Here is a 14,023-nt window from a genome sequence, read left to right on the forward strand (position 1 = left end):
AATTTTAAGGCCATGTAATGAACAAATACTGCCACAAGACGTCGCCGTTACTTTGTTAAAATGACTGCTACAGGTCGAGTAAATAATCATATAAAATAAACACAAAAGCATTTAACGCGTGCATTTCTTTAAACTGTTTGGCAAAATGTTGCAAAAATAAGTATAGTTTCAATCACGAAACTATAAATACACTAATCCTAATATGACGTGATTTATTATTGAGTAATACAAAAATATTTTAATTAATTACATTCAAATCGTATTTTTATTTTTATTTTAAGTACATAAAAATGAACACCTGACCTTATTATAGCTAGGTAAACCGAATTACTGTATGAAACAGTCCGTATTATCAAAAGGAGACGCTCGGATACTAGTCAAGTTACGTAAAAAGGAAACAAAAACCAGATAAATACCATCAAAATGTCAAAATAAAGAGCTAAATTACAAACTAATATTATAAAACCGCAAATTAAAAAAGAAGTAAAAACAAAAACTAATTTAAATTTATTAACAACATTAACGTAAATATTTGGTATGATTGTGAGTGGAAGCCAAATTCACAAGTTTCTGTCCTGGACCTTTATTTTGAAAGTACAAACCGGAAATTATTACATGTATTGTTATTCTTGTATCTTCACTCCTTCAGAATTTGACACCTCAGTCGGTGTAGTAGCAGTTTACAGGTTAACTAAATGTCTTTTATTCATCGTTCAAACAATCATATGTATAGTTTTTACCATGTATTTATTAATATGGGGACAAATTGGAGCTTGCTGAACAGCAAAAAAGTGATGACGACCACCCTCGCTTGTGAATATTAAACGTCGGCTAAATAGTTAGCATCACTCAAACAAATCCTTCTCGAGGAAGACGCTGACTTAAGACGCATTTTCTTCCTTTAAGCCATTCTCGCCACGGGTGAGTACCAAAAATATCAAATGACGCACATTTGCACGGCTTTTCAAGCAGCTGTCACACAAAAAGCCAGCTAGCTATGCTAATGTTTACGCTGGAGTCACCTCTGCACAAGACAAGCAGAATGTGCTATTATGTAATAATCTTGGGATAGTAAACCCTGCATCAATCTTCCTGCAAGGGGATATTTTGTTGACATCTTGTCGTGAGACACTTGCTTTGTTTTCACCTGACTTCCCACACACAATGCACTCGTCCTGCTGCACATCGGTGCTGTGTTACCACTTTCCCTTTCTGGAGCCGCCTGCAGATGCAACATGCATATTCGTTTATGTAATGCCTCGCAGCGACGTCAAAAGAGACATTAAATGCTGTGCAAGTATCCCTGTAATAAAGAGCATTCGATATTACTATATTTCTATCCTTATTTGATTAGGTAAATCAAGAGAAGGAGTATTTTGGTCCTCGGCTGTGTACACTCCATGGGCTCTTTACGATTTGCAATGTTAATTAATGGTTACCTTACTTTCCATGCCAAATTCGTGTTGAGCGCAAACTTGTCCATTTGCCAGGCAAATGGAGTTTTATACTCTTCCCTTCTCATGAGCTGTTTAGGTCTGGTAATAAAGCCGAGAAAGGATGCTGATATCCGATTAGTAGTTTCAAAAGAACTATGCAAATAGATAGATAGATAGATAGATAGATAGATACTTTATTCATCCCCGTAGGGAAATTCACATTACCAGCAGTATCCTCAAGTCGAGATATAAAATATGAGAAATAAAGTACACAAGATACACATAAGTCCAGTACAGAAGTATACTTAAGGTGCTTGTTAACAGTGTAAACAGAATAGTGTGAATCGTTGGAGTCTAGTGCAAGTATAATTAAGGTGCTTGTATAAAGTGAATAGTGCAGTGCAGAGTATGAGGTTTAGAGTTTAGTGTGAGCTTTTACTGCCCCGGGTGGAGTTGAAGAGCCTCATGGCATGGGGGAGGAATGATCTCCTCAGCCTGTCCGTGGAGCAGGACAGTGACAGCAATCTGTCACTGAAGCAGCTCCTCTGTCTGTGGATGATGCTGTGTAGTGGATGCGTTGGATTGTCCATGATTGATAGCAGCTTGTTTAGCGCTCGTCGCTCAGCCACAGTTGTCAGACTGTCCAGCTCTGTGCCCACAACCGAGCCCGCCTTCCTCACCAGTTTATCCAGACGCGAGGCGTCCTTCTTCTTGGTGCTGCCTCCCCAGCACACTACTGCGTAGAGGAGGGCGCTCGCCACAACAGTCTGGTAGAACATCTGCAGGAGCTTTTTGCAGATGTTGAAGGACGCCAGCCTTCTGAGGAAGTACAGTCGGCTCTGTCCTTTCCTGCACAGAGCTTCTGTGTTGGTAGTCCAATCCAGTTTATTGTCCAGCTGCACACCCAGGTATTTGTAGGTCTGGACAAACTCTACACATTCTCCTTTGATGGTTACTGGTTCCGGATGGGGTTTAGGCCTCCTGAAGTCCACCACCATCTCCCTGGTCTTGGTGGTGTTCAGGTGCAGATGGTTAGCGTCGCTCCATGAGACAAAGTCCTGGATCAGTTTCCTGTACTCCCCCTCCTGCCCACTCCTGATACATCCCACGATAGCAGTGTCGTCTGCAAACTTCTGCACGTGGCAGGACTCAGAGTTGTACTGGAAGTCTGACGTATACAGGGTGAACAGGACAGGAGACAGCACGGTCCCCTGTGGCGCTCCTGTGCTGCTGACAACAGTGTCGGACGTACAGCCCCCCAGTCTCACGTACTGGGGTCTGCCTGTCAGGTAGTCCGTAATCCATGCCACAAGGTGTGAGCCTACTCCCATCTCTGTCAGTTTACCACTGAGCAGCAGAGGCTGTATGGTGTTGAAGGCGCTGGAGAAGTCCAAAAAAGTAATCCTCACTGCACCACTGCCACTGTCCAGGTGAGAGAGGGATCGGTGTAGCATATAGATTATAGCGTCCTCCACTCCTACCTTCTCCTGGTAGGCAAACTGCAGGGGGTCAGTGGCATGGCGGACCTGTGGCCTCAGGTGGTGTAGCAGCAACCGCTCCATGGTCTTCATCACGTGTGATGTCAGGGCGACCGGCCTGAAGTCGTTGAGCTCCTCCGGTCGTGGTTTCTTTGGGACTGGGATAATGCAGGATGTCTTCCACAGCTGGGGGACCCTCCCCCGTTGCAGGCTCAGGTTGAAGATGCGCTGTAGAGGGTCTCCCAGCTCCAACGCACAAGCCTTCAGCAGTCGCGGGGATACTCCATCTGGACCTGCTGCCTTGTTGGGTCGCAGCCTCCTCAGCTCTCCACACACCTGGGCTGCAGTGATCTTGGGTGGGGGGGGGATGTCCTCCTCTGTGCTGGTGTCTAGGGGGGGAGGGTGAGCTAGGAGGGAAGCTGCAGTACTCCGGGGTGGGAACGAGTGGGGGTGGTCAAACCTGTTGAAAAAGTTATTCAGCTGGTTGACTCTCCCCCTATCTCCTTCCATGGCAGCACCCCGCTTTGTGCTGCAGCCGGTGATAGTCTTCATTCCATCCCACACCTCCTTTATGCTGTTGTTCTGCAGCTTCCGCTCCAATTTCCTCCTGTACTGCTCCTTCGCCTCCCGGAGCTGGACTCTGAGCTCCCTCTGCACCCGCTTTAGCTCCTGCTGATCACCGTCTTTAAAGGCCCTCTTCTTCAGGTTCAGAAGGCCTTTGATGTCGCTCGTGATCCAGGGCTTATTGTTAGCATAGCAGCGAACAGTTCTTACAGGAACAACAGTGTCCATGCAGAAGTTGATGTAGTCTGTAGTGCAGTTTGCCACCTCCTCAATGTCTCCCCCATGTGACCCCTGCAGTACATCCCAGTCTGTAGATTCAAAGCAGTCTCTCAGAGCCTGCTCTGCCTCAGTAGACCACTTCCTGAATGAGCGTGTGGTTGCTGGTAGCCTCCTCACTTTTGGTTTGTAGTGGGGCTGAAGCAGAATGAGGTTATGGTCTGCTTTCCCCAGTGCAGGCAGTGGAGTAGCACTGTATGCATCCTTAATGTTTGCATACAGCAGGTCAATGGTCCTATTTCCCCTGGTGTTACAGTCCACATACTGGAAGAAAGCAGGTAATGTTTTGTCCAGAGTCACATGATTGAAGTCCCCAGTGATTAACAGAATGGCCTCGGGGTGCTGTGTTTGTAGTTTAGCCACAGCGGAGTGGATGACGTCACACGCTACGTCCGCGTTGGCGCGCGGTGGGATGTAAACAATGACCACAATGGCGGTTCCGAACTCTCTAGGCAAGTAATAGGGACGCAAACTTACGGCCAAAAGTTCGATGTCCCTGCAGCAGGTGGAAATCTTTGTATTTATATGTCCGGGATTACACCATCTTGTATTCACGTACATAGCGAGTCCGCCTCCTTTCCGTTTCCCGCAGGCTTTTGTGTCTCTGTCTGCCCTAACTGTGCTGAAGCCGGGTAGCTCCACGTTGGCGTCCGGGATGCTAGCCGTGAGCCACGTTTCAGTAAAGCACAGCAAACTGCACTCCCTGTAGGCTCTGATATTTTTCACCAGCGCAGCCAGTTCGTCGGTCTTGTTTGGTAGTGAGTTCACATTTCCCATGATCACAGACGGGACAGAAGGCTTGTATCGCCACTTCGCCGCTAGCCGCTTAGCCTTTAGCTTGGCTCCAGCTCTGCAGCCACGATAAGGTCTCCTTACCTCGTCAGGTAAATGTGGGATCTCACCGGCACGGGACTTTTTCAGGGCAAGGAGTTGCTTTCTCGTGTAAACGCGTTTCTGTGCGTTAAAGTCCATATCCATAGAATTAAAGTCCATATCCATAGAAAAAGAACGAAAAGTAACACAAAATAACACGGAGCTGCTGGAAAGGCTACCACTCGCGACGGCGCCGGAAGTTGTTTTGAACTTTGGCTAGTCATTTGTCTAACATGGTTTTATGTGCATGCAAAAAAGCACGGTGTCGTTTTGTTAATCTTCTTTTATATGGAAATATTAATTCACTGTCACCCGCTAAAAGTTTAAGTGTTGCAAAATATGCAGTTGGTCATCACAGGTGATGACTGTCACATTGTGTTAGTGTATGTCTGTTTGGGGAAGTTGACTTCAGGAAATGATATTGATTTCCTCATGACACTAAAATTGCAGACAAACAGGGTGAAAAAGAACGCAGTGATATTCAATAGGCTGGCAAAGTTAACTTGCCAGTACCGGATACCAAAATATTTAATAATTGTTGGGAGGGGGGGGGGGGGGGTGTCTTGAGAAACACTGATCTAATATTTTTTATCATGGGCCACATTGTAGTTTTAATTTCTGTCAGAGGGCCATCAGAGGCTAAAAACTGTTCAGAAAGGTGTATTGGTAACCAAAAATGTGTAAAAGTTGATGAAAACATGCAAATTTGGAATTTTAGCCAAAAAATGTGAGGTCATTAGCATTTTGAGGGCCACGCAAAATGATGAGGCGAGCTGGATCTGGCCCCTGGGCCTTGAATTTGACACCTGTCATCCAGTGGCTCAAAAAGAAGCTATTTGTCGCATTTTTCTTATGCATCCACACAAATAGAAATAAGGTTTGGACGTCGATGCTTGTACCAGACATAGATATTATAACTGGGACACACACACACACACACACAAGGAGAGTGCTCTTTGCTTGTCTCCTGCAGACGCTGGCAGCCCTACAGCAGCAGCCTTCATTTTACAGGAGGCGGGCCAAAATATGGTGATGTCATCTCAATGTCTCTCTCCCCCTTGTTCTGTCTCTCTCTCTCTCTCTCTCTCTCTGTATCTTGTCCTCCTTCCAGGGTCTGTCTTGTGAATATTATGGTGCTTCTGCTGCCCAAGCTGCGTGAGGTAGGTCCTCGCTCTCTTGCACACGTGCACGCCGCGGAATTCTGTTTTTATCTCCATCGTTCGTGTCGCTCGACTGCTAACAAATGCTGAGTCAAAACACATGTCAACCTGAGACCTTTATACCCTTTGAACATTTTGAATACAAAGGCGGTACACATGTTGGCACCTGCGTTCCCTCTCCCGCACGCTCTTCTGGTGTTATGTAAGAGATATCGCCGCTCTCTTCCGCACACACTCGCAGAGACATTCAAATCAAGCGGCGTGCGTCACAATGCATTTTCACAGCGCATCTGTAGTGAGTGCGTTGTTCCCTTCCTCGAAATGTCCACAGTCACGGCTAAAAAGCCGCCGCATTGTTTCGCCGCTAAGAGGATTTGAACACGAGGTCATCACAGTCTCCTTGACACCTCGCCGGGGTTCAGTCCTTCGCTCCGTGCCGTCCGTCTCATCAGCATTCCCCTCCGCGCGTCGCTCCTCTTCTCGGCATGGTGTGATTTGGGATATGGCAAGGTGACACTCAGCGCATATTGTCACATTCATTTGGCAAAAACTGTCAAGTTTCACATCCAATCGCAATGTGTCTCTTAACATCGTCGCAACCATTAAAAATGATTTCCTTTGAGGAATAATTGATATTATAATGAAACTCAGCGTTGGAGAACCGTACTTAACTCATTCAATCCCAAAGACGTGTTTCTACCTTTTTTTTTTTTTTTAAACAGCCCAGACTTTCTTGGTGCTTATTTATATATTTTATACATTCAGTCCTTCTCAAGGTTTAGCTGAAAGAGTGCCTAAAAACGCTTGGTACTAAATTAAGTACTAAAGTAACCAATTACGATAATACCTACAGTAATCAATCACTTAATGCAATCCAGAATCCAGAAAAATATGAATAAGTACCAGGGATTGGATGTTGGGATGTAAAAATATGTCTTTAAAATGGCTGATAGTTTGCTTTGTGGTCATTTCATGTTCTGCTGCTTCATAAATTGTTTTTGGGTTGTCAGCAGCAAAATTTCACGTGTCTCTCTGACAAATATCGCACTATCGTGTTAATAAACAGCGCTGCATTTCACGATGAACTGCTATATCAAAAAATGGTGGGCGTGGTTCGACAGAATTTCTTTGGCTATCGGGGGAAAAAACAAACTGAAGTCAAGACGAGAAGTCAATTTCAAAAAAAAGTTTTTTGCACTTCCAATTGGGTGAAAAAAAAGTACTGTTTTTAAATGAGGGATGGAAATCCAAAAAAAAAAGAAAAATCAACCCATGAATGAATGATTTAAATATTTGCTAGTTGCAGACATGTTTTTTTTTCTGGGTACCAATAGAAAGTAGGCCACCGCCAATTTTGCAAAAGTGTGCACACCCCTCATTATTTGGTAAATATTTTTCATCCCCCGACATCCACATTTATATTCTATTGATTGATTTGCTGCCCTTAAACAGAGCTTTGGTTGACATTTTTGGCCTTTCATTGGTCTTGATTAATATTCTTTCTCTACTGACCTACATGGAGTATTGCATTTACTTTCCCTCAAGCATGCACCAAACTGGGTTACAACCACATGATTTAATTGGAGCAACCAATGTAGATTACCCCTTGCCCACGTTTTTTATTCTTACTTCCCTCAACATTGTACATGATTTGGTGATCTTTTTATCTAGCTTTCAATTTGGAAGCAGAGAGCATGTGTGTGTTTTTTTTAAACATGTGCTTCAATCTCTATATGGGGAAACAAGCTCAAGGCAAATGGAAAGAAAATTCTGAATTTCCGGGAGGAAACAGATGACAGATTGGCAGATCTGAGAAATGTTGTTTGTTGAGTGAGGAGAATCTACACGTTGACAGTGGCGGCTGTAATCATTTCCTGCAGCGGTAACCCTTTTGCGTTGCCTCACTTTCCGCAGATATGCACTTATCTGAGGAGCGCTGACAGGCCCCCCGGCTCAGCTTGAACATGACCATGAACATGAAGTCTTCTTCTGAGTCCCAACAGGAGACAGAGACTACTTTGGTGAGTCCATACACAAACACTACATGCTGGCCACAGTCCCAAAGTGAAGTGTCACAAATACTTCCAAGATAACAACTTAAAACATATATTTTTCAACCTAGTGTCTCCTTACCTGTGCAAAGCATTTTTGAATGGAAAAAAAACAAAAACAAAAAGTGGTGTGCGACTTGTGTCTGATCTCTTTTACTGCCAATGATGGCTATACACTTCATTTTTCGTGGCTGGCAGTGCACATAACTCACAATCTATTTCACACACTTCCATAAAGTCTCTAATGTGACTGATGGGAGCTCCAAAGTGCCTTTCCGTTCTTTCGGCTCTCAGGTTTGCCGTTCTGTCCTTGCATTTCACCTCCACTGTAATCCCCCTGTAGCTTTTTTTTTCAGTGAGTGGGAGTGCAATTATAATTGCAGATACCCTGATAACATCACTGCATCTCTCACTCAAGCCATCACACAATAAAGATACACAGTGGGATTATTGGGTTGCAGATTCTAAAGCCCTTCGCCCTTGCATTGAGTTTTTCAGCATGGCATGAATAATTATTAACACACTCTTTTAGTGTCTGCACGATTAGGCTGCTAACGACTGAAGGCTTCTGAAAGTCAAATGGACAATAAACTCTTTGTTTTGATTGCTAACCTTTTTAAGAAATTTATCAAACTGCCTTGGATGCTGATTGTGGCAGTATGGTTCAACCTAATCAGGCATTATGATGCGCGGCGATGCCAACTGGAGACAGCAGGATGCGTTGTCTCAATGCCTCGCCGATTGTGGAAATGATGGGTGCTTGAAAAAAAGTCATTATAAAAAATGCAATTATCATTGCTCTCCTGCTGAGACAGAATGGACACAGGACCGGATGCAAAACTGCTCAGTTTCAGGAGGATATGAGGAAAAATGACAAGTGGCTCCACCTGAATAAACAGCAGCCTGTTTTGTGCTATTTTTATCGACAATTTGATTCCCTAATGACAATGTGCATCCATTACAAACTTAAAAACATTTTGCAAAGGAGTCACTATGACATGATTTACCAATAAGTTGCTTCATAAATCGATGACTTTGCTCTTGATTTGAAAAGAAAACAAGACTATTCCTCCCACGGCATTAAAAATTATATTAACGGGGCCGTAACGCAATATATAAGTACTTTCCACAGTGTAATATGTGCATATGAATTACATTTGGCACATTTTGGCATTTTGGCGGTTTGTACTCATTAATTTAGTTCATGTTTAATGATTGATTGTGACGTTGTACTGTTTTGGACAGTATTAAAAAAGATGATCACATTTAAAATTGTTGTCTTCAAGTTATAAAATATATACCTTGATTTTGTGCGGCCCCATTTGGGAATAGATTTTTCTCCATGCGGCCCGCAAGCTTAAATGAGTTTGACACCCCTGCACTAAAGTAAATGAGTTGAACTAAACAGGAGGGGGGGTTAGAAAAAAAATAAGTACCTTGGCAATCGTTCCCTATAGGCGTTAGGCTTTTAGTGCTAAGATTCTGGCTGGGCTTGAGACCAGTAATCACAACAACATGGATTTATTGACGCCGCCGTCGTAAGGATGGCTGCAAAGATTCAGTCATTGGTAGAAAGGACATGGATGTGTGTGCTCTGCCTAAAAAGGCAGCCATTAAAGCTGCGCTTTCATTAAAATAATAGATATGTAACTATTTGAAGCCCCTCAGTACATTTCAAAATACATTAAGTCCTGTATTTACAGCTGCGTAACATTGTTATGTCCACTGGCTTAATGCTAAGGGAAAAAAAAGTGCTGCACAGGCTTAGATGGGATGACGCATACAATTTTTTTTTTTTCCGTAAACATTATGCTGTCTCATGTCAGTCACATGTCATGTCACCGTCGTAACCTAATCTGTCGTGTAAATAGCAAGCAATTGTGTACACAGCAATTCAACACCCAGAAACACTGCTGGAAATATTTCAGCGTGTACAGTCAAATATTGTTGCTACCAACTACTATTCATTTTAACTAGGTATGATCCCGATTTCTTTATCAGAGCAGCCTTCTTTTTCCATTTTTTGTTGATTCTTCAAGCACTTGTGTCAACTCCTACATTTTCCCACCTACCATTCATCCTATCCAATATCCTACAATTCTGTTTCACCTTGGCTTACTCATTTATAGAGATCTAAAAATGAACATGGAAATTTACAAGCGCAAGATGCAACATGTGACTCGTAGTCATGTTGTACCAACAATGTGGTTTCCTTTAGTTCCACTACCAAACAGAGAAATTATACAACGACTGACACTGATAGCTTCTCACTTTGTTTATTGGCAAATATTGACAATCCCTTATGTCTCCACAGGGGTGTGCAAATGTCTCTAAATCGGTAAAAAGCGAGAGATGAGCAAGCAAAGTCTCATGAAACACTTTTTGCTCCTCTAGATGTGTAAAAAAAAAAAAAATCCCCCTGCATCTTCAACTTGCACTTACACTAGACTGCACTTGTATTAAAAAAAAATCTGTAAATCTAATTATAATTAGGGATTGAATATCGGGATTCTTTAAAGCTATATTTGGATCTATTTGTCAAAAGTCTTAGACTTTCAAACTCGGGACCTTTATTCATTTCTTTAAAGGGAAAATGGCTGGCTGAGTTAAAATGAAATTTTTGCAAACATTTGCTTTTACTTTAGAATTTTAAAAAATCCACATTTGTACCTTTTTCTCTGACATGTTCATGCTAAACTAGTAACTGAATCTTAGTTTCCCTCGTATGTTATCGCAGTGCGACAATGAAATGTGTTTTGTTTTCATCCGACTAATTGGCATTAATGGGTTATGAACATCATTTTAAAGGCCAAAATCATTTTTGGGCAGGGTCAAATACGTCAATCCTACTCTTGATGTTTCCCAGTGTTTATTGTGTTTGTTGTAGTCACAGGTGTCAGCTTTGGTGAAAATGAGCTCCATCTACTCCATTATTATTATTATTATTATTATTTCATCCATCCTCTGCTCAATAATTAACTACTGCTAAGAGAGATCAAAATAGTAGTCCAATGCCTATCTGTAATTGACATCACTTATGTGAAGTTACAATTTTATGGCGTTAAACAGTTGGGCTGGTGAATGTGAGCGCTAGCCGCATTCAAGCTTGCGTTATTGCTTCCACGATAACCGCCGCTGGGTGGTCGCGCACGTGTCTTTCTGTGGGCTGATGTGGTCGCTTTGCTTTATTGGCTCAGAAAGGCTTCAGTCAACACGTGCACGAGGAGGCTGTCCCTCAGGACGCATAAGCGCTCCAATAACTGCCTCCATATACTAGACAAGGTCCCACATTGTGGCTTCCACTTCAGCTCTTTAGAAAACGCCCACTTCCTTATTTCTGTGGCACTCTGATGATTTGTATGATGCTTTTTCCCCCTTGAAAAAAACAGAAAGAGTAAGAGGCTGGTTTGTGATGTAATAAAGAATCCAATTAAATAGAAGTACAGCAACAGAGAGGCCAGTAGTGGTTGCGTTAAAAGCGCAAGAAAAAGGGAGGGGTGAGGCAACAAATAAACACAGGAGGACGTTTAGTGAAGGAGAGGGCGAAAAATCGAGTGAGGCTCCCTGTCTCGTCTCCTCCCTTCAGTTGAAGACGGCTGCGAACTCGGTCGGAGCGCGCCGCCGCGGCAACAGCAGCAGCAAGCTCCAAACGGTATGCGTTTCTCTTATCTGCCTTTTTGTGAGAGGGCCTTGGACAAAGTAGCAAACAGGAAACATAGTGACGGATGTGTGGCGTGTTAGGCACGCTTGAGCGATGCATGTTTATGATTGTAGAATTGTCTGTTGTGAAACCTTGTTTGTTACTAGACCTTCCACTCAAAATTTTGTAAATAGTTGCGGGGAACACAGTTTTGCTTGAGAACCGCATGCATATAGAGGAATATTGCTGCTGCTGCAAGGTTCTGACCAATAAATTTAGCCAATCAAGGATATTGGCAGAAGAAACATATCTTAGGTCTTTTGACAGCGGAGGAACCATTCATCTAGAGTCCCCAACCTTTTTATCACGCTTGAGATTTTTATTGTGGACCAGGGGAGGGGCTGCCGCCTCAAAATGTAAAGAAAAGTAAACAAATTACATTGATTTAATCAATCATATAACTGAATTGCAAATGCTATTCATTGCAATACAAAATGTTAATTAGATACAAATGAGTAATTATCAATGCAAAACCTTTGCATCTGCTAACATATACCAAAGGGAAACAAACGAAAATGCTAACAAGCTAAACACATACAAGGCAGCACTATATAACATGCTAACATTAGCTAGCATGTTATCCACAGTCACAAGTTGTGGGATCAACAAACAAATTAATTTGGGGCCTATTCTCATTCGTGACAACATTTCTATTAAGAAAGTACAACTTACAGACACTCGTGGGCCAGATTTCACAAAAAAACACAATGTGCGTGTCAATGCCCGTGACTGCTCTCAACTGAAGCCACACTGTCCTTCCTCACTACAAAATGTAATAACCGTGGCCAGAGGCAGTGCCAAAAAACAAAGATCAAGCCATACAAAGCACAAATGAATGAACTAAACTTCTTGTAATCTAAGTGTTATATTGTCTATTAATATTTGAACATCATATATAAACAGTCTGTTGTTTATTTGGCTCTTTTCTGGTCAAATCGTATAATTTGAAATCGTCCGGTTCAACAGGCAGAGAGAAGACAGAAAACATGCCCCTTTAATGCACTCCTCTCAAGTCCCATGAGGCTTTCAGGCTCAATCAAACAAAACCACTCTTGTAGTGTATCACTGTAGAAAAAGCCATGTTTGTGAATACATGGACTCAAATTAGTCTTTCAGGGCTGTTATGATGTCATATGCTTTGATTTGATGTTTTTGGTACCACAACGCACTTTTAATAGTGGTTTAAGGAAAAACATTTGTAATTGTTTTGTATTTTTTTCCCACAATGTCCAACTGTTTCCCAGATATGTTGATAAGGGGTTACTCACCGGCATATAGTCATTAAACTGCGTTTTCTGTTGCAGTATACTTGCAACAGGGTTCTCAATTTTATATATATACACAGTAATACTGTGTATTTTCCATAAAATACAATACCATACAGTGCTGTTTCCTCCATTGTATCCATTTGCATCGCTCCAATGTCACCGTACCCCCCAGGTCACGTTCATGTAGCCTCCTTGAGTCTCAGTCCCCTTGCAAGAAATGAAACTAAATCAGTAGCTACTCGCCGCGTGAGGCCACCCAGTTAAATTAACCCCCCACACTTGTACCGTTCTGAAGACAGACATGTTGAAATGCTATCACCTGATGAAATGCAGCCTACGCGGGTTAGAGTGTCAAATTGTCATTCGCCTTCTCTGGTTTATATCAGAAATGCTGAGAGGTTTAGTGACTTTTTTTTTTTATAATAGGGAGTTCCTTTATGTTGCTTGAATTTTGCCCACATCTGTTCATTCACTACCAGACCAGTAAAAATGGATCTTTGACATCTATAGCCGTCAGTGGCACTAAATGAGTTAAGAGGTTAAAAAAAAAAAAATGTCCACCTCAAGCTGTGTGTGAGTTCCCTGTGTTTGGCAGACTGAGGCTGAGCTCCCCACTTTAGCTGACAGATGTGCTAGTTTTTGATGGATTAAAACCAGTGTGACACCGGTGCCTGCTGGAGTTTTCACACCGAGTGAGTGCCAGGATGTCAACCAACAGGAAGTTGACTATGGAACTCTTCGAATGGAGAAATCGCGTGTTTACATTTATTTGTATTTTTGTTTTTACACTAATACTTGAGCTTTTCTTTATCGTCGTATTTTTGATTGCTAATCAATGGAAAAAGATAGTATTGACGCTAAAGAACAATAAATGACAAAAATTCAAGGTATTTCAATGCATCAATGAGTGCCATTTCCATCCATGTATTTTTTTCAGATGCTTTTAAAAAAAGAAAGACTCCAGTGATGACTCATCCTTTTCAGTTGCTGCAAACATACATCTCCTATCGGAGTCATTGCCATCGGCCTTTGTGCGCAACATAAATACTGTATTTTATGATGCCTTTAAATCAGTTGACAATTCCCAGAATTGCAATTTCTGGGCAAGTTTCTGGACAAATGTTAAAAGTTGCCCTGCAGGTGGAGGAAAATAAAATGGTTGCTTTGAGCTAGCTGTTCCCCTGCTACTGAAAAAAAAAAAAAAAATAGGTCAGAGA

At 42.3% G+C, this 14,023-nt stretch overlaps 1 protein-coding gene across 8 annotated transcripts in view; it reads left to right on the top strand.

The window, feature by feature from the left end:
* Positions 1-659: 659 nt before the first annotated feature.
* The window catches only part of osbpl8 (oxysterol binding protein-like 8), a 30,178-nt gene continuing 16,814 nt past the window's right edge, over positions 660-14,023 (top strand). For 6 of the 8 annotated variants that reach the window (XM_088406489.1, XM_088406490.1, XM_088406493.1 and 3 more), the window contains exons 1-3: positions 660-921; positions 5,739-5,787; positions 7,702-7,808. In XM_088406489.1, coding sequence (XP_088262615.1) covers positions 7,752-7,808 — 57 coding nt within the window. In that variant the 5' untranslated portion in view covers positions 660-921; positions 5,739-5,787; positions 7,702-7,751. Of the gene's footprint in view, positions 922-5,738; positions 5,788-7,701; positions 7,809-11,377; positions 11,491-14,023 lie in introns of those variants that run through there. The other 2 variants (XM_088406497.1, XM_088406498.1) reach the window with 2 other exon arrangements.

This window comes from Hippichthys cyanospilos, chromosome 22 (genome assembly GCF_059441005.1).
Source record: "Hippichthys cyanospilos isolate Australia breed blue-spotted pipefish chromosome 22, RoL_Hcya_1.0, whole genome shotgun sequence".
Taxonomy (NCBI): domain Eukaryota; kingdom Metazoa; phylum Chordata; class Actinopteri; order Syngnathiformes; family Syngnathidae; genus Hippichthys; species Hippichthys cyanospilos.